The following is a 26475-nucleotide window of genomic DNA, read 5'->3' as shown; positions in this document are numbered from 1 at the left end:
AAACTATGCTGTCACCTGACATTCAGTGTAAGGGTCCCAGCACAGTCGGAGGACGAGCCGATTGGCTGGTTTGAGCTGGAGAATGACTGGAACGATGCAGAGATCAAGCTGCAGCAGTGTCGCGTTGCAAAGGTACATTCTACATCCAGTTGATGCACGTTTCGTTTGCCCCCTCAACCAGTTGTTCCGGAATAAAACATTTTTTATGTGTCCTTGTCTTCCAGTTCATGATGGTGAAATTCCTCTGCACCAGGCAGGACTGGTTCGCTGAGCGCCTCGGAGTGCAGTTCCTCAGCTTCAGTGGCTACCTGTGCCCCGGGGCAGAGAGGCTCGCAGACCTGGACGACCTCAGTCCGGAGGCAGAGAACTTTGACCGTGATGCTGTGCCGGGCCTCTGTCTACTTAACAAGACACTATTCTTCATACAGCAGCTTACACGAGACATGGTAACTAGTCAAGTCAAATGTATTAACTTTTTCACCCACTATAAAAAAAAAAAAATTGCCTGAAGGGCACTTAACAATCACTTTACAGAAAAGTGAAAGTCGACGATGCTGTGTAAGACATTAATGAAAACAGGATGCAGTCATTTGCAAACAAACTGTGAAACACAAATTGTACAAAGGATATTGCCACATGGGCTCAGGAACACTTCTTGAAACTGTTGTCAGTAAATACAAAGTGGTGCTGGTGACTGAGCCTTTTGATACTTGATACTCACCTATTACTGATTAACTTTTTACCTGTGGAATGCTCCAAACAGGTGTTTTTGGAGCATTCCACAACTTTCCCGGTCTTTAGTTGTCCCTGTCAACAAACGTGTTGCTGGCATCCAATCCAGGATAAGCATTTATTTAAAAAAAAAAAAAATCATTGAAGTCAGTGAAGTTAAACATAATTTTTGATTAAACATGACATAATTGATTTATATAAGGTGGGCCAGTCTGCCTACTTGTGGCCTTTATGTGACATTACAACATCTCCTTTAATTGTCAACTGTTAAGGGTGAAGGGGTACCTCACATTTATTAATGTCCTGTGTCTTTTTTTTGTTTTTAATTAATTCTCCATCTCTGCAGGATGCCTCCCACTTCAAGCAGAAATATCTGCTGGACTTCAGTGGTCTCAACCTGAACCTCTTCTGGACCTTCTACAATAAACTCAGGCAGATGTGAGTAGTTGCACTGGCACTGCTGTTTTTTTTTTTGTATCTACACGCTCGCCACAGTCAGTATAGCAATAATTAACATTTGGCATGATCTGGCTCTTTGGTACATGTCTTTGTCTCAGTGAGGGAGAGGAGCTGTTGAAGAGCAGAGTGTTGCTGCTCCAGTTGTTGCAGAACTGTTTCCCCATGCTGCCCAACCCATTGGAGCCCCGGGGCTCAGATGAGGGGGCCACTGCAGCGGCTTGTCCGTCCACATCCAGCAGTGCCGAGCCTGCGTCGGCCTCAGTTAAGGCTGTCTCGGAGCTCTATACTCACCTCTGCCACAGTAAGACGCTGTCAGCTGTCATACAGCCAAGCACATTAAAAAAGATTAGAGATTACTTGTCGTGATTGATTCAGAGAAATGTGTGAAAATATATATAGCTGTAATACTTGTGATGTTTGTGTTTCAGTTGTGGACAGTCCAGAGGGTGAGACAGTAGTTGAAAAAGTTTTGCATAAAGAAGCAGTCAGAGCCATTCTTAACGGAGCAGCTGTTTTCTTCCCTGATAAACATGTCAGGCGGGACAAACTCTTCCACATGATGGTGAGTTCAAAAAAATAAAATAATGATGATGATAACAAATCAGTAAAAATAATGACGATATGTAATATAACAATAGAACTTTTCACAGAAGAATATTACAGAAGAGGATCAGCCAGAGTCAGTGAAGGTGACGTTTGAGTCACTTTGCAATTACTTCAGGTAAGCATTAGATATGCAAAAACATACGGGGTACACATTCAGATTGCAGTGGATCAGCAACAGTTGTGTTCGCTCCACACAGTGACCAGGATCCAAGTGGCCTTCTCCTGCTCCCACCTAAAGGAGCACCCTCAGACTTTGACATCAGCCCCATACTGTCAGTCATGGAGACACTGCTGCTGGTGGCAACAAGGGAGGTGAGACCCCTGTCACACATTCAGTGACTCAGCTGATTCGTGTTCATGTTATTTACATTCCTCATCGTCATGTCTTGACATAAAATCACACAAATCTCTTCTCTGCTTCTCTTAATGTTCCTCTCTGTTCAACTGTATCCCTTCTCTCAGTGTGAGGTTATGATGGTGGATGGAAAAGGTGGAGCCAGTAGGACAGTATTGCTGTCCCTGTTCTGGGCTCTACAGGGTAGTCTGATCTCCTGGTGCTACCTGCAGCTCAAAGGAGGAACTTCCACCAGTGTCGCTATGGACCTGGCCCGAGACATCCTGCTGAAATGTGAGATACAGTGACAAACTTGCACGATGCAGATTAGCTTATTACAGCTTCCTATTTTCAAGAGCACGCAGCCAGTAGTGATCTTTTAAACATGATAGTACAACCAATCAAAAGAAAATAGGTGAATTAGTTGTATCTTAATACCAGCAGTGTGTTGAATTGATCCAAGTGTGGCCAAGAGGGTGTGATTTCAGAATGGCTTGATGGTTTATTTCAACAGATGTGGATCAGTTCCTGGGAAGTATCAAAGCTACTCTCGGTTCCCTGCTGGAGAGGCACACAGGTGCTGAAATAACAGAAAAACTAGGCAGCTCCATCCTGGCCACAGTCTTCAGACAACTGGTAATGCACTCTTAGCTCCTGATGATAATCTGCCTTCATGCAAACTTCAGCAGTTGAATGACTGTGATGTTTTTCATGTTCCTGGTAGATGATTTTACTTCTGGAGCTGTGTTCATTGGACATCCCTCACAGTGTGCTGCTGAAGAGCTTCTCCTCTCTGGTTGAGCTGCTCAAAAGCCTGTCTAGTGATACTGGAGACATCTTTTCCAAGGTCAGTCCACTCTGATAATAAAGCCTAGCATTGCAGAATTGTATTGTATACAGCCTCTGATCCCACTGAGTATGAACGGAAAGGTACAAATGCAGACCAGGGGCCTCATTTATAAAACTAAATATTTGTGTTCATACAAATGAGGAAATTAACGCTCACAAAAAACATACTCCGATTTCATAGATTCATAAAACCTTGCCTTTGCCTGCCAGTGTGCAGTTTCCTTCTCCACACCCACATTCAACATGACTGCTCAATGCAAAATGCCTCATGAATGTTAATGCATGGAAATGAACATTCAGGTCAATGGTTCTTTATAGTGAATGAATCATGGCAACAACCCAAGAGCAAAAATGAAGAAAATGTATATGGAAACACGGCACTGAGGAATACTTAAATACTTACTATATACTTAAATATAGAAATAGTCTTCCTTGAATACGTCACTTAAGTAAATCACGGGAATATTAGCTAAATCTATTTAGAAGGAAAAATAATACAAATACAAATGGCCTATGTGAGTTTTATACTAATATATATTATGTTATTGGATCGGAGCTATGAACTATTGAAAATGAACTATTTCATTCACTGTTGTGTAGTTAGCACAAAACAAAACAGTGCTTAACTAAAAAAAAAATATATGCAAATGTAATACATGTTGAGTAACCAGTAACTACAGCAGTCTGGTAAATGTAGCCCAGGTGCATAAAATGGAAATCCTTGAGTGAAAAATAAATAGCGTGAATTTATGCTCAGTGAACAGTACTTGAATACATGTGCATAGTTGAATTCCACCATGAGTGTAACAAAGATTGATTGTATGTCATGTGGCTGTTAGGCGGACCAGGAGAGCTGGCACCAGCCCCAGCAGCCGGTGGTGCTGAGGACCTGGAACATGGAGTCTCCTCACAACTACGAAAACAGCCGCCATGAGACCACCGTCTATGCCTGCCCGGGTGCTACCTCGTTTGAGGTGGAGTTTGACGAACGCTGTGAGACAGAGAAGAGGTGACTGTTGTAAAATACTAAATACTCAGATGTTTTTTTCCCCCCTTGTGAGAATTCTTTTAACCAGTTGTCTGGGTCTTGATAATCGCAGATACGACTACCTAGAATTCACAGATTCTAGAGGCGGGAAGGTCCGCTACGATATGAAGGTTGGAACTGAGAAGTGGCCAAAGGTAAGATATGAGAAAAACCATTCAAGCAGTCTACATATGAAACACTGTTGTTTATGAATTGCTTGACACATCTCTGTTGCTTCTCTTGGCTCCTACAGAAGGTGACATTTGACGCTGGCCCTCAGCTCCAGTTTCTCTTCCACTCTGACAGCAGTAATAATGAGTGGGGTTATAAGTTCACCGTGACAGCTCTGGGCCTCCCGGATATCACTATTTCTTGGATGTCAGACCTGCAGCTGCTGGTGGCTCGCCTGATGGGTCGTCTTGCTTCCAGAACCCTCGCCTTGAAATCCCCCCACGGTGAGACTGATTTATGAAACCTTTATCAAATTAAGATATGATCTAAAGTGTGCTTGTACTTTTGAGGCATACATGAATAGACCTTGTAGGTCAGATTTGATCGGAGTTAAAGGGAAATTCACTTGACTGCATTTTTCAGACCTTTGATGAGAGATTGACATGCTGACGTTTGTGTTTTACCTTCTATTCCAGAGATACGCACTGTTAAGGACCTTCCACAAGGGAAAATGTCCCATGTTCAGTCCTCTCCTTTATGGAAACCCATTCTGCGACACGGGTTGTGTGAAACAAAAGAGTCAAATCAGCCTAAAAGAACATCTGACCAGGTATGGTTGAATATGTTTGATTCAGTTCCATTATCAGCTTTATATTATTCCGGTATTGATTGACTTCGGGGGCTCGGCACTGTTCTAATACTTGGCGTTTCTCCGTGTTATAGACAAATGCGTGGACTCTTGACGAGTTAACGAGCTTCCTGGAGGACTTTGCCCGGTGGAACACTTCTCAGGAGCCGACGGACAGCAGAACAGAGCTGATGAGGACCCTCATGCAGTCCTGCAGGAAACAGCCAATGAGGAACGAGATTGCCGCCGGGCCAAAGACCGATCAAGCTGTGAACGCTATTTGGGCAGCCATGGTGTACCACACACCAGCCCTCAACAATGCCCTGAGGACCTACGGTAAGGTTTGGCGACAATTAAAAGATGTTCTTTTTGCTGTTTCTTCTTGATGTGTTTTATCAAGTTAGTTCTGCATGATTGATTGACTTGGTCCTATCTGTTCTGTATTTGAGTAGTCAATCAGGAGTGCAAGTCGTGTCTAAGTGAAGAATTCGTGCAGGTGTATTCTCTGGCAGACAACATCAGAACATGGATGGTGAGTGTTTCTGTCAGGATTCATGTCTTTGCTGATGTCAGCTGCGGTGTTCATATATGATCACATTATATAACTACTATGCTGATGCTGCCTTTTTCCTGTCAGTTGGAGATGAAGCAGAGATACCTTGTTGGCAAAATGAACATTCCTGGCGAGAAGGATGGGGTTCATGATGAGGTTACCATGGATACACTCGGTAAGAATTCAAGCTAATGTTAAATGAAATTCCATCATCAAATATTTTATTTCTTCCTATTTATTGCTGACTTTTTTTCTGTCTTTCCAGCTGATATGTGCATTGAGAAGAGCCTCTTGCTCTTCAGATTTGCCCCTTGCGGAGTACCCTGTCAGGACAGTGACTCCACAAAAGCTGCAGAGGGCAGCAGCGCTCCGCTCCTCCGCTCAAGTTCGATCTCTGAAGGGGACTTCCAGCCCAGCTCGTCTCCGGTACCTCAGTCTTCGGGGGCTGAGGAGGGGGGTGAGGCCAAAGCAGGACAGAACCAGCCCCCCGGTGCTCAAGCCCAAAACTCCTCTTCATGTGTGCATAGCAGGCCAGGCCACAGAGGCTCCACAGAGAGCCTCTCCTCCCAGTCAGGGGAACCAGCCTCGCCCTCCGCCTTCCCCCGCAAAGCACCATTCAGTCGGGCACGCTTACGCCTCCTGTCCTGTCGATCTATAGAGGAGCCCCGCATGACTCCCTCTGTCAAGGATCGCTACCCGATCCTCAAACACATCCTGAACTTTATAAGGGACCAAGCTCTCACAACAGCAAGGTGACTGACCCACAGTCTTCTATTTTTGCATTTTTTTTTATTTGTTTATATTATCATGAAGTGTAAAATAATCAAATCATTCCCCCTCCTTTAGCATTCTGCAGACCCTATCCCTGAGCAAAGCCCAAGCTGCGAGTGTGTGTAAGGTCCTGGAGATGGTTCAGCAGTGTTTACGTTCCCTGGGAAAGCCACACCTCTTCCAAGCTCCTTGCATCCTGTTCCTGCAAGAGCTGCTAGCATGCCAGAAGGACTTCACCAGGTACATCTTGAGTAAATGTTTTCAGTTCAAGTCAAACAGCAGTGAACTTTATCTGTCGTACAACACAGATTCCCAAAAAGTTGGGACACTAGACTGATTTTGCCAGGCGCTCTTCCTGTGTCTCTGACGCATTAAAATCCGAAAGGACACACTGAACTCACTTTCCATGTGTCCCACCATATTTTCCCTAATAATGCTACGCTGTGAACAAAAAAAAATTGGATTGTAAAAAAGGAAACTCTCCGTCAACACAGAAAACATCTGCTGGTCATTGTTTCCCATCATCAGGGCAATGTGTCTACATAGTCTAAATCATGATGACATGTTTGCTGCTGCAACAAGACCATTGCCTGACACACAGATTTCTGTTAGTTGGGCTTTTTCATGTGTCTGGCAGCTTTTATATATTCCTCATTGAGATGTTACCCCTGAGCATTTTTTTAAAGGTTGTATGTTTCACCCAGTTTTGGGAATTTACTCTGACAAAATCAGTGTAACTGGCTCATCAACTTTCAGGGAGCAGCAGATGTACCAGTGTTTTGTTTTCAGATCTGGGATTATGTTTACTTTCAGATACATTTTCATCAAACATATAACCATGATAATAACCATACAACATCAAACACTGGTTTAATATTACAATTTGCCAGAAAGAAAAAAAAATGCCATTAGGGACCCACTCAAATGACCATCTGTGGGTAATGGAGATGCACTATATCAAAAACCTATCAACATCATGGACACAGTCATTTGCGAAAGGTCTGTGCTTACCAATTTAGAGTTCCTGAGCCCATGTAGTAATACTATCTTTGACACAATCATGTGTGTCACAAAGCGGTTGACCTGATCAATTTGTGGCTTGTGAACGACTGAACCTTTGGAGCATTCCACTTCTTTCCCCATCTTCTGTTGCTCCTGTCCCAACTTGTTGCTGGAATTAAATTCAGAATAAGCATTTCTTTACAAAAGAATCAATGAACTTGGTGAGATAAAACATACAGTAAAATATATTGTCTTTGTACTTTGTACTTTTCAATTGAGTATATGTCAAAAAGGATTTGAAAATGATCACATTTTGTTTGATTTATGTTTCGCACAGTGTCCCAAGTCTAATGGTCTAAACAGTTCGAACCATATGACTCTCAGCTACATTTTACAATGAAAATGAAGTTTTTGTAGTCTTTGTGTAGAGAAAGAAAAAAGAAAAAGACAGAATTTTCCTTGTCTTTTTCAGTTATTTCTCGCAGTTGTCGGACAGTGGGCAGAAGCTTGGAGAGGAGGTGAGGCGTTGCTACCATCAGCTGGTGCTCATGCTGGTGGAAGCAGTACAAGGCTTCAGCAACCTCAATGAGAAGTAAGTTGTTACTTCCAGTTCTAACAACACCATGTTCACACATAACTAGACTCACTGAAATGCTGTAGCTTGCAGGGGTGATTAGAGTAATTTAAAGTGTGCCTGTGCCTTGGTGTGATAATCTGACCCTTATCTCTGCTCTCCAGAGCCCTGCTTCCAGCCCTGTCATGTGTGCAGACCTGCTTGTTGCACCTTCTAGACATGAACTGGGAGGTACACGACCTTCCGCTCTTCCTGAATATCAAGCTTCCTGAACTCCTGCTCAGCATGGCCCAGGAGAACATCAGCGTTCATGACATTGCCATCAGGTAGTATCAGACTCATCTCTGAAATAAAGCCCGAGCTCAGTAGAAATATATAATTAATTTCCTATTGATAACCTAAGGCTAGCAAAGCCTTTTATTATGATTTTTTTTTTTTTTACAAAGCAAGGGCCTAAACTGCTTTGTGCTTAATTAGTCTATTTCAAATCTTACATAATTTAAACCGTGTCCCAGCTAATTAAATTTGCAGTACTGATTAGTTTTGTGGTTTAATTTATCCTCAGTCAATGGACAGAGGAGGATGAAATCGCAGACTACAAGAAGAACCAGGAATGGATGGATGAGTGTATGGACGGGATGTTTGAGAAGTGGTACGACAAAATCGATGAAGAGGACTCCATGGAGGACAGGAGAAAGGTGCGCAGCAGCTAATAAAGGACATAAAAGAACAATCATTAGCAAACAAGGAAAATTGTCTGGTGTCTGAGCAGTCTGGGGAAAGAAATAGCACTCAGAGCTTGACCTTATTGCCCCAAGTGCTTTTCTGCTCTCTGTTTACTTTCCTGTATGTCCCAAGAATAGAGCAGACATAGTAATGTTGGTAATGCATTAACAGTCATGTTGAAACCTGCCATTAGAAAAGATTCATTCGTTTAACCTTTGTTTAAAGCGAAAAATCATTAATCACTTTATCTAAAGTTTGATAATATTGATGCTGTGTAGTTTACGTGACCTGGTTTGATCCACAGATGCACATGTTCATCGCGCGTTACTGTGACCTGCTCAATGTTGTGATCTCCTGTGACGGCTGTGAGAGGATGGCACCTTGGCACCGCTACAGATGTCTTCAGTGCATGGACATGGACCTCTGCAAGACGTGCTTCCTCAGTGAGCTCATACACTCCACCCCACTACTCACACAGTCACACCTGTTGACACAGAGTTTGGATAAACTCAAGTTTATACCAATCATATGTCTGATCAGAGCGAACCTGAATGTGAATGTGTGTGTTTTTAACCAGGTGGTGCAAAGCCTGAGGGCCATGAGGACGACCATGAGATGGTGAACATGGAATATGCCTGTGACCACTGCCAGGGGCTCATTGTGGGCAGCAGGATCAACTGCAACGTATGTGAAGACTTTGACCTGTGCTTCGGTTGTTACCATGCAAAGAAGTATCCAGACAGGTGACATATTTTAAGTTTAATCATATACTTTTTAAACCCACTTACTTTGTAGCATTTAGTTGACTTTTTTTGTTTTCTTTTTTTTACTTTTAACGTTCCCATCTCTAGCCACCTTCCCACCCATCGGATCACAGTGTACCCCATGGTGACCATACGAATAAGCGACCGTCACCGCTTGATCCAGCCCTACATCCACAACTACTCCTGGCTGTTGTTTGCTGCTCTGGCCCTCCACACGTCAGAGCTGAGCAGCGAGAAGCAGATCGATGGAGAGGCTTTGAGCAGCGACACATTGAACCAGGCCTCGGCCCTGCAGACGTGCTGCTCCCAGCTCATCACTGACTGCTTGCTCAAAGGGCAGACGGGCAAAGGTAGGTTGCGTCATTGTCCATCCATATGTCAAATGGTATCTCAGATTCTCCTGAGTTGTATTGTTACGTTTTGTCATTCTATCACAAACCTTCGTTGCAATCATCCACTTAGGTCTGCGCTCCTCGGCCTTGCTCGCTCTTCTGTCGTCCAATGACTCCGGCTCTGACAGTGAGCTGTGTCCAGTCTCTCCAGAGTCCTCTCAGGAGCTCAGCACAGCCACTGACACCTCCTCCATCCCCGGCAGCACTGCAGCAATCTGCTCCCCATCCTCTCCCAAGGACAAGGTGAGGAACAGAAGTCCTGGAAATGGAAATATCTAGACAAGAGCACAAGAGCAGAGATTGTGTAGGAGTGGATAAGCAAAGGTGTTATTTAATTCACCAAAAAAAAACTTAACAGTCTACCTGATAGACAGAACTAGCTAGAGGTGCGTACATGTGGCCATATGTCTGGTATGTAGGTGATAGATTCTATAATAAAATACTAAATTGTGGTTATCCTCTCACCTCCAGAGTAAACCATCAGGTAAGGAGAAAAAGGTAAAGGAAGTGGGCTCTCCTCCCTCCGCTCCTCCAGACGTGTCATCCCCCCCAAGCACTGGCGAGGGGGAGAAAAGGAAGCTGGTCTCCCAAGACACCCTGGACTCGCCCAGCCTCAGCCAGACGCCTTCTGTGTCCAGTGAGGACCCCCTGTCTCCTGTGGCCCGACGTAAGCACTGACTTGACCTCCACTAATCTGACGACGGCTCTGATTTGGTTCACTTGTGGTTAAGTCTATCCCTTAGCTGTCAACTTTTTATGTTTGTTACCTTTCTCAGCTTCTGAGTCTGGACCAGGAGCAGTCCAGTCTCCAGAATCTGACGTCGTCAAGGAGACGGATGAGCGGCTGCCCCAGGTCCCTCTTCAGGAGCATGTGTTTTCAGAGTGCTCCAGAGAGAGGATCCTGGGTCTACTGGCAGCCATGCTGCCACCAGTCAAACCAGTACGTAAAACAGAAGACCAGTTTAAGGGTTGAGATTCTGTGTATTGTTGTGTGAATTGTTTGACATTTTGAAAATTTGCATAGCTCATACTTAAGTCTCCTTTGTTTAATCCATAAAAATGTTTGATTGTTGTTAAAGCACCAGACATATATTATTATTTTAATTTTATTTTTTATAGAGCCTTGTTGTTGCCTTGAGGTTGCTGGGTAACAAGCAGAGACTCACAGAAAACTTTGACTTTGCTGAAAAAGTTTTTCAAATATCCACTCATAACATTGTCATCATCTTTCTTTTATACCCAGGGAAACACCCTGTCTCTGCCCAGTCTGAGCTCTATCCTGCCCCAGCTTTTCAGGGCAGTCATTTCCAATGCTGGCTCTCTCAACGAGACCTTCCACCTCACCCTGGGTCTGCTGGGTCAGCTGCTGCTCCGAATCCCTCCGATGGAGGCCGACACTGCCGTCACGGAGGCCCTGGCAGACAAATTTGAGCTGTTATCACAAGGAGATGTAGTCGGTACAGACACCCAGGGCTGGAAGACAACCCAACTGCTTTTCAGCCTGGGGGCTGTCTGTTTAGACAGGTAAAGTGATGATACTTGGTAAATGTATTGTTACTGTAGTTTATAGATCTACTTGTTAGATCTAACAATTTTATCCAACAACCTGAGATACATTATTTTCCTACCATGATTGAAACAGTCAATGAAATGAGATTACTCATACGCTCTTACCATAATTGAAATTGAATCACTGTCATCCGTTAGCTGTTATATATTATTTTGAGAATTGTCTTTTCTTTTACTTTATCTCCCAGTCGTATTGGTCTGGATTGGGCGTGCACAGTGGCAGACATCCTACACAGTCTGAATGCGTGCCCCGAGTGGAACACAGTCATCGCTGCCTTCACTGACCATTGTATTCAGCAGCTACCACAAACCCTCAAACGCACCAACCTCTTCACACTGCTGGTGCTAGTGGGCTTCCCTGAGGTAGGTAGAACACCGCCCCCGCCGCTGTATAGGATTGTACACTGTGCTCCCTGACTCTGTAAGCTGAGTCGTGACTCCTCTGCTTGTCTGTCAGGTGCTGTGTGTGGGCACCCAGACAGTGTTTATCGACAACGCCAACGAACAGCACAACATGATCTTGCTCAAACACTTCACAGAAAAGAACCATGCTGCGGTGGTGGATGTCAAGACACGCAAGAGGAAAACAGGTTGGTGCAGTCGCAGCGCCTCTCACGGCTTTGCCTCTGTCGAGAAACAAACATGGAGTTAACCATCTGTGTGCTTTTTCCTCTTTCCAGTGAAGGATTACCAACTCATCCAGTCTCAGGATTCCACTACAACTGGACTCCCGGGTCAGTCAGAGAGCCAGGGCCCTCCAAAGACCCTGCTCAGCCGCTACCTGAGCAATTTCACCTCTATCATCAGCCACCTGCTGCAGACCTGCCAGGACAATGGCTCTCCTGATGCTGTGGAGGCATCCTGGGTTCTCTCCTTGGCACTCAAAGGCCTCTACAACACACTGAAGGTACCTGCCATAACCTAGGAATGTCCATTATTTGAGATGCGGGTTATCTGGAAATAGGCCAGAAATAACTGGCTCAGAGGATATGGTAGTTTCTCATTCTGTTTTGTCCTCTCGTGTAGAAACACGGAGTAGCGCAAGCTCAGGAGGACATCCAGCGGTCAGGGCTAACCCAGCTGCTGGTGAGGAAGTGCAGCAAAGGGACAGGCTTCAGCAAGCTGTGGCTGCTGCGAGATCTCGAGATTCTCTCCATCATGTTGTACTCCTCCAAGAGGGAGATCCATTCCATGGCCCAGGACCCAGAGCGAGACCAAAGAGAGCAGGACAAGGAGCACGACTCTGACCACTCCAGCTGTTGCACTGACGACATCGACGTCAACAAGGCGGATCCCTTGGAGGGTCTCGACGAGGAGACAAAGATTTGCTTCCAGGTGATCAGGGATGCTATTTATAATAGATGCAGTGAAATATATTGTGATCTTTTAAGTCTAAAGTGCTTTTTTTCTCAATGCAGATCACCCACGATGCCTTAAACGCCCCTCTGCCCATCCTGCGAGCAATGTATGAGCTGCAGATGAAGAGAACGGACTCCTTCTTCCTGGAGGTGCAGAAGAGGTCAGCATCAACTTCCATTAAGAGAACTTCTTTTTACTTTACTTTGTTTATATTATCGCCCGAGGTGTAGACTGGAGTCACATGACTCAGACTCAGGTCGGACTCGAGTCCCAACAAATATAACAACTTTAGACTTGACAATGTCCTAAAAAAAACACGCAACTAAACATGGACTTGAGCCTGTTGACTTGAAAATACATATTAAGATTGCAAGATATGTTATTTAAAAAGTTTGCTATTAGGCAATTCATATCCCTTCCCAGCATACAAAAACCATGTGGTGTTTAAAAAAAAAAAAGAAAATTGCAATTTGCAACACATGCCGGATGTAATTACAGATAGAGACGCCACATCTTCAGTCTTTTTTCGATTTTTTAAAAGTTGTACAAAGAACGGTAATTCGAGGCTCTGTTATTGAAATGGCATTTTGTTTTGTGAAGAGAACATTATGACTTGTTTAGGACTCAAAAGTCAAAGTGAAGGAAGTTGGGGTATGTCAGTCTTGACTCGTAACTTGACATGAGCTTGAGTGCAAAGACTTCAGACTTATTTGTGACTTAGAAGACAATGGCTGGCTCCCACCTCTGTTATCCACCATGGAGAAGGACTTATTTACTATGTAACACTGCCTCTCTCCCCTGTGTCGTTTCCAGATTTGATGGAGAAGAGATCAAAACAGATGAGACAATCCGTACGCTGGCTCAGAAGTGGCAGCCTACCAGGCGACCTCGCTCTGAGGAGAGGAACACCAAGGCCGTGGACACTGATATGATTGTAGTGTCATGTGTGGTGAGTTTGAGATGCCAAACAGTACTTAGATATGGCTTTTTGGCACATTAGCAGTATAAAGATTGCATGCTATGACATGAAGGAACAAGATGCCTCGAGAGAAAGTTTGAATTGTTGTTTTTCAAATTGTCAATAATCTGATATGTCGCTGTCATCACCCTCCTCCTCAAGTCTAAACCCAGTCACTGTGAAAAGGCCACCGAGGAGATCAACGTGGTGGCCCAGAAGCTCATCACAAATTCAGAGAGCGACTTGCAGCTCAGCTACGCCAAACAGAGGCGCACTAAAAGTTCAGCTCTCCTGCACAAGGAGCTGGACGTGCGCAGCAATCGGGCCGTTCGTCAATACCTGGTGAAGGTCAACCAGGCCATCGCCACGTTGTACGCCCGCCACGTGCTGGCTTCGCTGCTGGCCGACTGGCCCGCCGAGGCGGCGCTCAGCGAGGAGGCACTGGAGCTGAACGGTGCCTCGCACATGGCCTACATCCTGGACATGTTAATGCAGCTGGAGGAGAAGCCGCTCTGGGAGAAGGTGGGCAGAAGGGGGGAGGAGGAGGAGGAGGAGGAGGTGGAGTTTGCATATGATACATTATAGGCGTTTCATGGATTAATGTGACCGTCTTCAATCTCTTACTGATCAGATTCTCCAGAGGGTGCTGAAGGGCTGCAGCCAGAGTATGCTGTGCAGTCTGTCTCTCACTGCCTGTCAGTTCATGGAGGAGCCAGGTATGGCCGTTCAGGTCAGAGAGTCCAAACACCCGTATGACAACAACACCAACTTTGAGGTGGGTCACAGTGCAACAAATTATAAAGTACTGAACTAAAAACAGTTACCGTCGCTAAAATAACTTCACTGTTTAAACCTTTGAACTGGCCACAGAGCTGCAACGATAAATGGAATAGTCATCAAACTATTAAGTTAATCGCCAGCTATTTTAATAATCGATCGATTGTTTGGCTTCTGTGACAGTTAACTGAATATCTCTCGGTTGGAGACAAAACAGGACATTTGAGGACATAATCATGGGAAACACTTTTGCCATTTTTCACAATTTTCTGACATGTCATTGGCCAAACAACTGGCAAATTATATATTAAAATAATTGTCAGATTAAGTGACATAAAATAATTTTTTGTTGCACAAGTTGCACAATTAATAACTATTAGTACAGATCCTTTTTTGAAAAGGAGCCTATGCACGGTGTATGCTTTCTTGTTTTTGCTATTTGGTTTCAGACCACAAGATTCTATTGTGTCCATCTTTTCCTCCCCTCAGGACAAGGTGCACATTCCGGGGGCTATCTACCTGTCAGTAAAATTCGACTCGCGCTGCTACACAGAGGAAGGCTGTGATGAGCTCATCATGTCCAGCAGCAGCGATTTCCTCCAAGACGTCCACAACTTCAGCGGCTCCCCTCAGAGATGGTCTGATTTTGAGATTCCCGGTGAGAAATGTTTGAAAAAGTCATCTACTCCTTTTCTGCTCTGTGAATTTATATGTGTGCATTTCTGTTTATTTACTTTCATGTTTGAATCATGATTTCTCATGGGTTTCTCTCAGGTGATACCCTCTACTACAGATTTATGTCAGACATGAGCAACACAGACTGGGGCTACAAGTTCACAGTCACAGGAGGCCACAGAGGACGGTTCCAAACAGGTACTTCACATTTCTGCTTCCTTTGGTAGAGAGAATATCTGCAGACCACTTGGTAACATGTATATTAACTACAAAATAAATCCTCAGGTTGGTCAGGTTGTCACCTTCTCTCTCCTTAACTCTCTCATCAGGGTTCGAGATACTGAAGCAAATGTTAGCAGATGACCAAGTGCTCGGTCACCTGCCCTTGGCTGACATCTGGGAGTGGCAGGTGGGCGTGGCCTGTCGCCAGACTGGGAACCAGCGACTCAAAGCCATTCACTTGTTACTCCGCCTGCTTCAGTGTCCGTCTCAGACGTAAGAGTTCAGCCTTCTTTTACATTTTTATTCTCCCTACACTTTTTCCCTCCTGAATTGCTTTTCAAGCTAGAGGCCTCTGGTGTCATGTATTGACATCCGAAGTAAGATGCACAAACACAACTTGGGCTTAAAGGCCTAAGGAATGCTAATTTGAGTATGTGGCCCCGGTGCACATTTTTTCCTCGGTGTATTTCCGCTTGAGGTGCAGGATAGTACCACACACAGTTTGCATAAAAGCCATCATAAATCCCTCATGTCACCACCACGGAAATGAGGCAAAGGATGTGTTTACGTATTTGCGTATGTGCAGAGTGACTCGAGCCGCGACAACATCGCGCATTTTATGGAAAGGTAGTGCTCACACAGGCAGGTAATACATTTATTAAGCTGATTTCTTAGCATTAGGGTTTCCTGTAGTTTCCCTCCACTCAAAAATGTGTTTTATCTTACTGTTACCTCACTTCATGTTTAACGGCATCCAAAAACTATGATAGCCATGAGCCCTGGCAAAATCAGAGCAGTCCGATGAGTGCTAAACACGACACAGGAGTTGCAGACTTCACCTACAGTTGAACCAGGATTTGAAAATGAATAATTTATGCTGCCGATTTTGCTTTTGGTTTATTTCAACACTGTTATCTTTACCTTCCACCTGCTGTTAGCAGTATGTAACACAGAATTTGAAACACAGTTATTTTTTTATTGCCAAAATACTCCTTGGGGTTTCACCTCAAAGTTTTTTAGGTACACAAGCTTGTACCTTTCACTTTTTATCAAAGAACCAAATATTTTCTCAGGCAGTTCCTAATCTTTTAAGGTGATGCTTTAACTGGGTACCTTTCCTGCTGATCGAAGCTGCGGAAGTGCCTCAACTGTGAGCCGTAGAATGTTGTCTATGTGAAAATTGTTGGTAGTTTTTGAGCAATGTTTAATGCTTCTGTTAAGAAAGTGGTTCCTTTTTTTTTACATCAGGAAATCTCCACAATAGATTCACATTAGGCCACAGATATTCAGTTAGTGAGGATTTTGTCTTGCGGGATCCCCTCTGAGTAGTTTAGTTTTAGGTTGAAGACAAAAATCAGTCTTCATAGTCACTCAAAGATCAAACGTTGATCGCTATAAATGACAATCAATCAATAAAGGCCAACGCTTATTTTTTCCTTGTCATTCATTTTTTCCATAAATGTAATAGAAGTTGAAATACTCTATTTCTCCTTTTGCTTGGGACCCCCTTCTTCAGCCCGCTAAAGGACCCTTGGACCTCCAGTTAGAAAACCACTTCATTCATATACAGGAAGTGATTTGTCAGTAACATTTATCAGCATTAAAAACATCCAACAAACAATCCTCTTTTTCTTTTTTTTGGGGCCCATCTAGTCACATGAAACTCTGTCTATCCCCACATCAATGAACAATCCATTTATGGCCGTCGGAGGCTAAATGTGTGATTGAGTCATGATAAATGCATGAAGTTGAAGTGGCTCTCCGCTGGTTGTTTTTCAGCCACAGCTTGTTTTTCTCAGAACCTAACTCTTTATCTTCCTGTTCTGCCTCTGCGTGTGTGTGTGTGTGGTTGTGGTGGTTTGTGTGTTTGTCTAACTATCGATTTGTTTGCACTCCAGAGCCTGTGAGCTGACTCTGCTGCGACCTCTGTGGCAGCTCTTTATGTCCATGGAAAACAGCCTGAGCCAGGATCCCACCAGTATCACTGTGCTGCTGCCTCTTCACAGAGCCCTGACTGAACTGTTCTTCATCGCAGAGGCCCGCGCCATTGTGAGTGACACACACACACACACACACACACACACACACACACACGCCACATCTGGGATTGTATAGGTGTTGCTGTTAAAGCTGGATGTGTGGCGTTTGAGGTGTATGTTTAGTTGCGTTGGTTGTTTTTGCTGTGATTACAGTGTTACTGACTCTGCAGGTTAAATACAGACTAGAATCAACAAGGCTGATTGTGTGGAAACCAGTTTTTAGTTAACCTTCTTCTTTGGTTTAATGACATTCAGTTTGAGGCTATTTCAATGAAATGATGATTAGAATGAACTAATTCAATATTTTATTCTTTACCGCGGTCTTTCCTCGCCTCCCTCTGTCTATATTGGTCCCTCTGTGAGATGATGAGCGTGTTTTTCCCTCCACCCACCTGTTCTCCGCCGGGCTCGGGGCCAAAGCCCGGCCCTGCCATCTGCCAGACAGCACAGTGCCACACTGGCTCCCTGCAGGCTGCTGGGAAGAGGAAGAGATGCGATCCATTTTGTGATGCGTATGGGCTCCCTCTCTCTCCCTCTCCCTCCCTCAGTTGCCTTGAATTATTGATTAAGAGAAGCCTCGAGGATTATGAGCATGCCGTCAGCCAGGAGTTTCCCATCTGTAGATGCAATTGAACCAGACAGTCCCAGAAAAGCACCACCTCTCCTGTTCCCTTCAGCTCCGGTCGGTGAGGCCCGAGGCTGCTGGTCTGACAATAACATTACATCAGTCGACGCGTCATTCACGATGGATACTGCGCTCCCATCTGCACCGACCGAATGTTGGTTTATGTGAGACGCCCAGATGGGGCAGTGCCCATCAACAAACACCAGGGGGCAGTAGTAGTACTTAGCAGTTTTGACTGGGGTGCCCCTCATGGTTTCTCCAGGGTTGCGTTAGCAATGATAGACACATTTTGAAGTATGAATTCTCCATCCAGCTGAGCATCATCACAGAGCATGGCCTCTCTTTTATCGACACAACATGAATGGGTGCTGCAGTGGCTCTTAACGTCCAAATCTTCATCCACAGCTTAAAGTAGTATGAGATGAAGGCTTTGACAGAGGTAGATAAGAAGTGCATGGATGCAGTTGTTGATGGTAAATCTCTCCATTCTCCAGATAAAAGAATGAAATACCTCAGCAGTTAATAAAAAAAAACAAAAAACATGCACCTGCTACTGTTTGTGGCAGCCTTGACTGTCAGGATGTGGTGTCTGTCAGTGTGTCTGAATAAACCAGTGAATGGGATTGTACATGGGCGACAACCCGGCTGTGCTCCATCTATATTGGATTCAAGTGAAACTGGATATGTTGCGGTTTCACTGTTCCTGGACTATATCGCATCTGAATTTGCACACAGGATTTTATTGCCAGGGGAAAAGTTAGTATTGATGTACTAGAGTTAAATCTTGTACTTGAGTGTGGTCTCAAGACTTCTTATTAAAGACCCCATCTTGGAATTGGACACATTTTTACTCTGCCTTGTCTCGGTCTCAGAAAAAAAAGGGCTCTAGATTTTATTTCCAGACCTGTCACTTTATTATGGATAAGGAGTGCTGAATACATATGGTGAAGTGGATCTGAGCTCCTTAAGGTTTGTATTACTTTCCTCATAGAAAACAAAAGAAAATTCTCACACATAAAATTCCCCTCTGCAATGCCTGCTGATTATTTTGTCAGTGCACTTCTCACGGTATGCTTAAACACACACACTCATACTGCATATATGGCAGTAAAGATGTGAATTAGGAGAATCGAGTTTTCTGTGGGTGTTTCTCGTGAGTTGTGGAACTTTCAGATCAATCTGAGGCGAGTCTGTGGTTTGCATGTTTCACATTTTATCCTAAGCGTGTCATATGAGTGTGGGATCGCACTGCACTTGGTCTTGTCTTGGCCTGCCTTGGTCTTTGTCGTGACTGAGTCTCAGCCCCTCAAAGTTTTGGTCTTGTTCTGGTGTCGACGTACTCCGGTCTTGGTCGCCTCAGTTTACTTGGCCTAGACTGTAACACTGGGAAAGGTCACTTTTTAACCTGAAGTGGACAGAAACATTAGAAAACCTTCATCAGCTGTAAGGATCAATGTTCTGCATCCAACACACCACACCATCTGGCACCACCCTCCTAAAAAGTAAGGATTAGTGTAGACTGAGGTCGGCGGCCCTCGTGCCGTGTTGACACTTGAGCTTAACAGCAGTGATGACATACAACTTCAACAGCTCCATGTTGACTCTTGTGTAAAATCGTGGGAAGCTAGTGAGTGGTTGGCCACATCATGGAGTCCTCTGTGGCCATATTAGGTCTGAGCCTTGAACGGCTCATTTTTTAGCGCTTCAGTGGCCGGTGCCGCTCACAGTCAGCTCCGCTGAGATTCACTGAACTCTCCACTGCAGGAAGTGGAAGTTATATTTAGGAATCAAAAGGGTATGTCACGCGCCACTGACTGTACAAATGGTCTTAGGATGTTCCCCAGCATAAACAGTCGGGGTGCCGTGAGATGAATGACAGCGAGCGACTCTGGACTGTGTCTCCAGCGCTGTAAAAAACAACACTCCATTTGGCCAGTTTCAGCCCATTTAGCTTCGTGTAGTCTTATCTGTGTTCCCCGACTCTGTGTTCTTATGTAAGCCGCTTCAGTGGAAGCGCTCCTCAGTTTGTTTATAATTTTGAATGGCTCGTCCAACATTCCTCAGTCCAATTTGATGCTGAGATGGAGATGGAGAGCGAACGGGGAACCAGGCCTCATTTATAACTCAATTCATCCATTATGTAACCTCTTAGAGTAGTCCGTCCCGGGCAGCTTCCTTTTATTCATGACAGCTATCTGGCCTGTGAGGTTATCTGCTGCTTTTTGGAAACATGGCAGAAGACGCCTTTCTCACCAGCCTTTTGATGTGTTTTCCAGGCACAGGGCATCCTCCAGGAGTACCTGCTAGCCATGACAACTGACGAGCAGCTCCTCAACCACACCGCGATGGTAAGACTTAAACTCCTCTTTTGTTTTTGCATAATAATCACTGATGACTTTTGGCACCTCTGCCTTTTCGAACTGAAAGCCTTTGCCGTCGGCGCGGCTCTCTCGGGTCACCTTTGATGTTCTCACTTGTGAATTACATCTCTGCTCCTCTGAATTCAAAGTCTTGCCGCCTGCCAGGCTCTCTCAGGTCAATTTTGATGTTTTCAGTCTGGGGGGAGGGGGTTCTGGCTCACATGGGTGATAGTAGCCTGAAGAAATTAAGGATTGTGATATCATGAACCTCTTTTTTGAACAGGCAGTCGTGTTGATTGAACAGTCTTCAGCCACTGTGAGTCAGCTCAGGGCTACAGCCTTTTTTGCCGGTGAATCAGCGAGCTGTTGACACCCAGCGGATCCCTCCGCACCCCCCTCCCCTTGTTTTGAATATGTGTGGGCCACACTCAGGACTAATGTATTTGGTAATTACAGTCCATTAGCATTTGTGGCAGTGCGCGCCACAGCACTGTGTGCGTTCTCTGTACTGTGGACCTTGTAACACATCAGAGGAGCCTGAAGGCAGTTAAGAGGAGCAGAGGATGTAGGGTGGTGGAAAAAAAAAACACTGTGGGTGGTTCTGTTGAGCAGTTACCTAATACCTGTCAGCTTGAAAACAAAAGCATAGGTGAATTGGCAGTAGTCATAACTATTATGATAACAATGATGCAGAGTTCAAGAGTAAATTGGCGGAGGTTCACTTTCAAAGGGCTGGAAAAATGTTCCAAAGCTCCATTCACCGGGGACTGTATTTTCTCCAAGTCTTTATCTCTTCTGTTGTCTGTTATTTTCTGATGGATTTATTATACCACTACACAGGTTGGCCAGTGTTCAGAGGATCATGTTCACTCCCCCCCTCCCTGGCTGTAATTCATCCCGTTGTTCACTCAATTAAACCCCGAGAACGGCACAAGATGCCTGTCTTTCGGTGCGACATTTGCAAAAGCATTGCCCTTTAAACCATCTGAGCGCGCTGACAGCCAACTCAGCAAGCGCTGCTGTGTGTCAGGGCACTACCTGGAGCTGTATTGGACCTCTCGGCTCCAAGGAAATCACTAAGGGGAAGGGTAATTTTTATAAAGGGAGAGAATTTTTATCGCGTTGAAAATACAAGTCATTGAACAGCCATAAGAGTTAGGGTGCAGAAGGGATTATAAAAAGACCTAAAAGTAAATAGTTTATTTTGTTTGAAATAACAAATTGTTTCAAGTGCCACTGAAACCAGAAGACAGCTGCTGTCACTATTCAATAATTTAATGTTAAGAAGGGATCAAATGTCTATGTGTGTTGTGAAAGGGTTCACATGGAGTTAAAATTCCATAGAGAATTCTCACCTACTTACAGTTCCCCTCAGCTCTGATCATGATATTTACAAATCTCTTCAATAACACTTCATAAATGCAACAACATTGCGACAGTATTGTTGGGGGAACTATCGGTGCTTTCATGAAATGTGGATATAATAACATCATTAGATATATTAAGTTGGTAAAGGCAAGTATTAGAACAAGTAAAACAGTCTGGTAAATTCCGGAAAAAAACAACATCGCTCTACCGCTCTAATGCAGCGTTTAAAACCAGGGAAAGTCGACACTAATGACATAACATGATATCCAAAAATCTAAGACGCTAACTAATTGTAAGCTACCTGCGCCAAACAGTAGACAAAGTAAGCAGCTAGATAACAGCCAGCTGACTAAAGAGAATAGTGAGAATCAGACCATCATCCATCAGGTGGCCAGAAACGTGACTCGAATGCAAATTTTGCCCCAGGTCTGTTGAATGTGTTAGACAAATGTTTTTCTTTAAAAAGTGATCATCCATCAATGTTACAGTGGAAATCCTGTTCTGCTGCTCCCAAGTAGCCCAAAGAAATGTTTGCTGCTTTAGCGATGCGTCCCAACTTCACCAAAACATTTCGCCACCCCACGATACAAAGGTAGCAGTACAAATGAACACTGTACACAATTTTTCCAATTTGACATTTAAGGAGCGTACAAGTGTTAATTTAAGTCTGACAGTGTTGCTAGTAGACAGGTTGGGCGATCGAGAAAGACATTCACTGTCTGGGGTGGGCCCCCGAAATCTCCACCTTCAAAAAAGTAATTTAAAAAAAAGAAAGTAAAAAAAAAAAAACAGGTCAACAGTTGATCCTGAGGGAGACTCCACACAGACACGTCGCCGTCACATGGAGAGGTGCTGACGGTGCTGCAGCAAGCCTCTGCAGGCCTATTGATCTGTTGTGACGGGAAGGTTTGTGTCAGATTCAGACAGCCTCTCTGGCGTGAACAAAATATGGTTCAAATGCGGCTTTTAAACCAACAACAGCACTTAAAAAAAAAAAAAAAGGGTGGTTTCGTCACAAGTGACAACGATGCACTCAGTGTACTCTGTTTTGATCCGGTCTTATTGTTTGGCTGGCCTGTCATATGGTGCTGTCAAGATGTGGTTTACTATATTGTAGGGATATTATGAACAGTAGTGTAATTAAGTCTGTGATACTGTAGTTTTATCAGGTAAAATACGGATTTAGTAAGGACATGCAAGATATAATTGAATTAATTAACTGTCAGTCTATCCTGAATTCTATCATATTTGCCATTTTTGTATGTAATGATTGATGAACCGCAGAAAAACAAAACAAAATCAACGTCCAAGAAGTTTCCCCGGGTTACTGCACTGATCTGGGAGAGGACAAAAGCACTTCATCAGTTTAGCACTTTGGTTATTAAGTAAGGGCGATTTAAAGTGCACAGAAGTCCTTGCATCATCAGTTTAGTCCGCCCCAGTTCTCCTATTTATCACCACTAAACATGCAGTGCACAGCCCAGGTGAAAAACAAGGTTTCTCACGTCTCATTCGCTCTCTTCACTCTGCTGACTTTCTCTCCCTGCAGCTGTTCTTCTGTATTTCATTCACATACTACTTTTTCTTTTTTTCTTATATTGTGCAGGCTCTGAAGAACATCGCCGCCATCAGCCTGGCCATCAATTACCCCAATAAATCTACCAAGCTACTCAACATGTCCCCTTGAGAGAAAGGGAGAAGAACTACATAAGGAGAGGCGGGAGGAGGAGAAGGGGGGGGGGCAATACATCCTGACTCAGCTGGTTCACTTTGAATGAGGAGCGAGGAGGTGAAGGAGAAACGGGACCCCCCTCCACTCCGGTAACTCTGCAGTACTCTGGACACAAGCTGTGGAGGGCTACTCAAAGAGCACTTTCCACACTAACTCACAATCCTTTTTGCCTTAGGTGAATCCAATATATCAGCATGTGCATTCACTCGAACAGGAACAATTGCGGGGGTCGTTTCGTTTTCTGTTTTTTTTTTTTGTTTTTTTTGTTTTTTAAATAAAGTTTTTACTTGAAGATGCCGTGCTAAAGGACATGAAGTGTGCCAAATTCACGACTTTCAAGGGGAAGTATATTCCTTTTTGTCCTGCCTTTCTTCCTCCTAAACAGCAGCCACTCTGGGTTACATAGTTGATCACGGTGAAAACAGGTCACCTTGGCGACTTCGCGTGTCTCGGTGGACATGTAGAGCATCCTAAAAATACTGTCCAGGACAGTGGAGTCTCATTAGTCACCATGGGGAGAAAGTACTGACCTACTAGCTCATTCCACTCCCTTCCTCCTTCCTTTTCTCCTCGTTTAATTGAATCCACACTTCCCTCCTTTCCTATTTACTCACTTACCGTTTTCAGACAACAGAAGTACGTGATATTTTTTTTACGACTGTTATTGAAGGGAAGGATCAGTACGTCATCGTAGAAATCCTCAAAATATATCTGATCTGCAGCTTGACACGATGACAAGCGCAACACACACTAAGACCCACTTCACAACTTGATGATCGTACCGAACAGGATGAAGACGATACTCGCAATAGCCATAGTCTGCGCAGGATGAGAATTAATACTGCAGCTGAGGGAAAACTGTGATACTATACCATCGCAATGCATTCCTCTTTGTCATCCTATCAATATGTTGAAGTATTTTCACTCCATCACTAGTGAATGAATGAAAGACCATTATGATGTCAAATGATGTTCATGAAAATGAATAACAGCAAAAAAAACCCTATAAAAATAATCAGAGAGAAACAATGAATCTCTTAAAGGCCTTCAGTTTTATCCACAATTTATTTATTTATTAACTTGCATTATTTAATGTTTAATTAACTTCAACAATTCATGATTTGCTTTTCAAAGCAGTGAATCAGAGACGGTGGTGGATCCCACTATCACGTCTGCATACCTTGTGTACCGTAGCGACTGCAGGAAACGCTGATGTTGTAACATAAATATCCAAAACAGAGCAAAGCTGCTGTTTGCCACTAATACACAAATGGACTGTGAGTCCCTCATATCACTCATAGAGAATGAATTTACTGTCGTTGTGATAAACATGATAAACATAAAGGTGACTGTAAAATAGACACGTTATCCCACTTATTCACTAGTACCACAAGGAATGGATTCTTTAATACTGAATTACCTCATCTTTTGTAATTACACAGATCATTGATGTGACACTTTGTTGTTTCATGTGATTTTTCAATCGCATCACGCTAACCCCTGCATTTTATCAAAGGGACAGTTCACTGAAAAATCAAAAATACATTTTTTTTTCCTCCTATCTGTTGTGCTGTTTAACCGTCTGGAATGTTTTGGAGGGAGCTGCAGAGTTTTGGAGGCATCGGCTAAAGACGAACGCCGAAGCTCCAAGAACATACATTTGAAAAGCTCAGCGGCGATGTCTCTTTAGAGAAGCCTTGTTACTTGCAGTTATGAGCAGCTTTTCAAGAGAACTATTTTCTTTCTTCGCTGAGCTGTAACATTAGCTGGCTTAACTACCTTAGTTAACTGGCTTCTAGAGGCATGCTTCCTTCTGAGTGGGGAGACAAAAAGAAAATATTTCCTACACAAAGCTGCTCACAGTATGGTCTCTGGATTTCCTCACTTTGAGGACCACAAACAGTGCCATCGACTTCCATTGTATGCAACAGAAGGCCGATATCTCCAAAACTCAGCACTTCACACTAAAATGCTTTTTATCTAAATGGATAAAAAGCGCAATGGGTAAGAGGAAAAATAACTGGTTTTTTTAATGGGGGGGGGGGGGGGGGGGTAAACTGTCCGCTTAAAGCCACATCCACAGAGTTCAGTCATGTCAGAAAAGGCGTCAAGTTTTGTGTGTTGACAAATCTAAACAGTAGATTGGGTGGGGGAACTGTGTTCATTTCAGAAGAAGAAGAATCTTTAGTTGGAGGGAAGTCATGGTGGTTTATACCAAAGAAACCAATCATTGTGAGCCATGAAACATCTCTGAAAGAGCTCCAGGTAGAGTTCCTTCTCTGTTTATCACATATCAGATAGATACCCTGTGAGGAGCTGGAGCAGAGGAAACCTTTAGACATCGTTGTTTTTTTTGTTTTTTTTTTCTTTTTCTGTTTTTACTTTTTTTTTTTATTTTCAAAGCGGTCCCTGTGAGGACTGCAGACTAGCTCGGTGGTTTTGTTTACACAAACATCAGCTGCATTGAGGAGAGAGGAAGAGATACACGGCCTCAGTTTGGCTTCTACGACGCCTCACATATCTACGACGTGCCTATGGTTAAAAATGAAGCAATCATAATTTAACTCATGTTAGCCGAATAGTTATTAATTATATTTTAAAAGAGAAATATATTGTTTCATTTGAAATTTTTTGTAACTTTTTACGTTTAATGTTGGTTTCTTTTGCGAGGATGCTTGACATTTGAGGCTGACTAATTTGAATGTACATATATCTGTGAATATTAATTGCACAGGAGAAAGACTTTGATATCAACCCCTTACAAATATAAACTTTATTGGGCACTAACAGATGGACACTTTGATTCTGATTTTGTATGCATGGCACATTGAAGGTAAAAGAAAATACTGCTTGGGTTGAAATGTGATCCATTTCTAATAAAAATAGAAATGACTTAAATGCGAGCCCTCCTGTCCTCCTCCTGTTTTTTTTGTTTTTTTTTGGTATCTGTGGGCTCAACCGAGAATTTCGTGCACGGCAACAAACAATGTATTGATCACTCAATCGGCATCGATTAGGGCCCACGCACCCGCTCCCAGCAGATACTGTACTCAGTGATCCAACGCCATCAATAGTTCTCTTTCACACTGCTTCTATTCCTTTTACAAGTACATCTCTTGCTCTTTATTACCCTCAGCCAGTTTCCCTTCTGCTAAAGTCCATTTTTTTTTCTGCTATTTGTCCAAGCAGAACATTGGTATTCC

General features: G+C 43.8%; 1 protein-coding gene across 5 annotated transcripts in view; it reads left to right on the top strand.

The window, feature by feature from the left end:
- The window catches only part of zzef1 (zinc finger, ZZ-type with EF hand domain 1), a 33179-nt gene extending 7004 nt beyond the window's left edge, over positions 1-26175 (top strand). The window contains exons 12-54 of one of the 5 annotated variants that reach the window (XM_037120078.1): positions 27-132; positions 225-446; positions 1079-1170; positions 1290-1492; positions 1620-1753; positions 1845-1912; positions 1995-2109; positions 2260-2425; positions 2646-2767; positions 2856-2978; positions 3820-3989; positions 4081-4162; positions 4261-4462; positions 4655-4788; positions 4902-5142; positions 5259-5338; positions 5444-5534; positions 5625-6111; positions 6206-6370; positions 7605-7724; positions 7871-8032; positions 8272-8404; positions 8737-8875; positions 9010-9175; positions 9284-9546; positions 9659-9831; positions 10060-10255; positions 10332-10528; positions 10832-11112; positions 11346-11520; positions 11615-11747; positions 11838-12064; positions 12184-12492; positions 12576-12676; positions 13330-13465; positions 13637-13996; positions 14106-14249; positions 14741-14909; positions 15026-15124; positions 15256-15421; positions 17047-17197; positions 20089-20160; positions 23147-26175. In XM_037120078.1, the coding sequence (XP_036975973.1) occupies positions 27-132; positions 225-446; positions 1079-1170; positions 1290-1492; positions 1620-1753; positions 1845-1912; positions 1995-2109; positions 2260-2425; positions 2646-2767; positions 2856-2978; positions 3820-3989; positions 4081-4162; positions 4261-4462; positions 4655-4788; positions 4902-5142; positions 5259-5338; positions 5444-5534; positions 5625-6111; positions 6206-6370; positions 7605-7724; positions 7871-8032; positions 8272-8404; positions 8737-8875; positions 9010-9175; positions 9284-9546; positions 9659-9831; positions 10060-10255; positions 10332-10528; positions 10832-11112; positions 11346-11520; positions 11615-11747; positions 11838-12064; positions 12184-12492; positions 12576-12676; positions 13330-13465; positions 13637-13996; positions 14106-14249; positions 14741-14909; positions 15026-15124; positions 15256-15421; positions 17047-17197; positions 20089-20160; positions 23147-23227 (7156 nt within the window). In that variant the 3' untranslated portion in view covers positions 23228-26175. Of the gene's footprint in view, positions 1-26; positions 133-224; positions 447-1078; positions 1171-1289; positions 1493-1619; positions 1754-1829; positions 1913-1994; positions 2110-2259; positions 2426-2645; positions 2768-2855; positions 2979-3819; positions 3990-4080; positions 4163-4260; positions 4463-4654; positions 4789-4901; positions 5143-5258; positions 5339-5443; positions 5535-5624; positions 6112-6205; positions 6371-7604; positions 7725-7870; positions 8033-8271; positions 8405-8736; positions 8876-9009; positions 9176-9283; positions 9547-9658; positions 9832-10059; positions 10256-10331; positions 10529-10831; positions 11113-11345; positions 11521-11614; positions 11748-11837; positions 12065-12183; positions 12493-12575; positions 12677-13329; positions 13466-13636; positions 13997-14105; positions 14250-14740; positions 14910-15025; positions 15125-15255; positions 15422-17046; positions 17198-20088; positions 20161-23146 lie in introns of all 5 variants that reach the window. The other 4 variants (XM_037120076.1, XM_037120077.1, XM_037120079.1 and 1 more) reach the window with 4 other exon arrangements.
- The last annotated feature ends 300 nt before the right edge of the window (positions 26176-26475 follow it).

Source organism: Acanthopagrus latus, chromosome 13, assembly GCF_904848185.1.
Source record: "Acanthopagrus latus isolate v.2019 chromosome 13, fAcaLat1.1, whole genome shotgun sequence".
Lineage (NCBI taxonomy): Eukaryota > Metazoa > Chordata > Actinopteri > Spariformes > Sparidae > Acanthopagrus > Acanthopagrus latus.
This window is presented reverse-complemented; position numbering and strand designations above follow the sequence as displayed.